Below are 2,161 nucleotides of genomic sequence, written 5' to 3'. Positions count from 1 at the left end.
TAATGAAGTAATAATGTAACAAGAATAAAAAAAACACATGAAAACTCATTGTTTTTTATTTATCCTTAAACATTTTCGAACGTTTCTAATTAAATTTTATAATTTGATCATGTAAATGCGGGTGTTTGGGACGGAAAATAATCAATTCCAAGAATTCCTTGATTTTTTTTTTCATAAAAAAATTTTACATTTTATTAGATTCGATAATACACAAATTATACCAGTTTCTTAACATTGCCACTTATTGGATTATATTCAATAATTCGATCATGTAGAATCAAGCAATATGCTGCGGTTTGAGCTGGAAAAACACCTGCTGATTCAAATTCCAAACGTATATCCACTGGTCCTGATTTCAGAAACTCGTTTTGTTTCGAACAATCAATCACAATGAGTGGAGCGTATTTAATAAAATCAGCTTTGTTCAACATCGGTTCAGGCTCTTTACCATAATAGGAGGCCTGAAAGCTCGTATACATATCGTACAATAGAGCGAATTGATTATGAGCAATGTCAAGATTCAAATTTCCGTAAGGATAACATTGAGAATTTAGAAATAGTTTAACGTCTCGAAGGTTACAATGATCAAAATGACTCGCGTTTGCATTAGCAGTGCTTTTTCTCGCTGTTTGAAATCCTACTATGACATATCGAGGTTTTTCAAGCTGGGTCGATGTTTTAACGACCCACACGTTTTTTGACGTCATGGGTAGTAGTGGATACTCATACAATTCCCATGTTCGAAAACTCAGTGCTATTGGTGGATCCTTTGCAATGAAGTTGAGTAATGAAATTTTTCGTTGGTCTGAAATTTTTATGTACGGTACCACCCATTCGATTTTCAGCAATGAGATTTTGAATTGCTCAGCTGGAGGAGTCTGCACAACGGCATTGGTATCGTTATTTGATCTCGTGAGAATCAGTTCATGTTTAGCATTAATGATGATTTGATTATAATCCTCAGCAAATCCCAGTATCAATGACAATGGAATACATAGGTCAAAGTAACCATCATTATCGATTAATGTACTCTCATCGTTACTCAACCAGCCAGCATTTTCCATCACAGACATTTGTTCAGGACTCTGAGACACGTAATTCTTCATAAGTGTTGTGAGACCGACATTTTTGTTACGATCAATTTCAATAGCATTGAGTTCATAACGTATTTCTTCGAACATATGGCAGATGGCGTTGTTAACTAATTTTGTATTTTGAACAGCATTTCCATCAACTTTCGTTAGTCTACCATAAATATGTAGAAAGCTTCTACTTGGTAGGAGACACAAGTCCTGATGTTGAACGGTGATTCGAATTTCATCGTTGTTATTAAAAGTTGCCGATGCGAATGGTTGATGTGAGTGAAGTTCATAGTGCGCGATAGATTCATCAAAGATAATAGGTTTCTGTATTTCTAGAATTTTCTCCATGGTACAAAGCAAACTACAATAACACCGCAGATATGAATTTTTACTTTTCTCTTCTTCCAACTGCTCGAATTGTCAGACCCAATTTTTTCAGAAACTGAATGTTTGGACGTGTTAGATTTTTGAGAGATCTTGGGATTGGTTCTCTCGGATGTGTAACCGTCTTGAGAGATGTTCGATGACTGATTGGTTCTCGACATCTTGATTCACTCTTATAGTTTCGTACAACTCTTGTATCAAAAACTATTCCCATTATGCTGATTTTACATGTAATCGTATTGTTATAATTTCTCCTCGAAAATTTACCAATTGACCGTCTTGATCCACAAGTTTAAGTTGTAGATGATCTATTGACTGTACGGCTATTGGAAGATAAATGACGTGTGACGGTACTTCAACGATCTTATATCCCGGTGGAACGACTGGGAAAAATTCATGGATCGTATGTACTCGTTGTGCATTGATATATGCACCCGTGCTAATGTTGCACTCGACTCGTAGCGAATTAATTTTGAGAATCGTTACCGGTAACTCTGATTTGTGTATTTTATTGGCTTCTAGTCTGCGCGGGGTGAAGCCTAGCAGACGCCCAATCGAATCATTGGGTATAAAATTGATTTGTTGATTGCACTTGATCTCGCTGCACAGAGTATTGTTGTTCGGTCTTAGACTAATGGAGATATTCTTATCTGAAAGTGTACTTTGTAAGTAACGCTCAATGTCCTCAATTTCAT

The 2,161-nt window shown here is 36.0% G+C and overlaps 1 protein-coding gene across 1 annotated transcript; it reads right to left on the bottom strand.

Annotated features, from left to right (window-relative positions):
* Positions 1-215: 215 nt before the first annotated feature.
* LOC122408452 (uncharacterized) lies at positions 216-1,430 on the bottom strand. The gene has a single exon (XM_043415246.1). It carries the CDS (start codon positions 1,428-1,430, stop codon positions 216-218), a length of 1,215 nt encoding a protein of 404 aa, XP_043271181.1.
* Between the last annotated feature and the right edge of the window lie 731 nt (positions 1,431-2,161).

The sequence above is a fragment of the Venturia canescens genome, chromosome 3, assembly GCF_019457755.1.
Source record: "Venturia canescens isolate UGA chromosome 3, ASM1945775v1, whole genome shotgun sequence".
Classification (NCBI taxonomy): domain Eukaryota; kingdom Metazoa; phylum Arthropoda; class Insecta; order Hymenoptera; family Ichneumonidae; genus Venturia; species Venturia canescens.
This window is presented reverse-complemented; position numbering and strand designations above follow the sequence as displayed.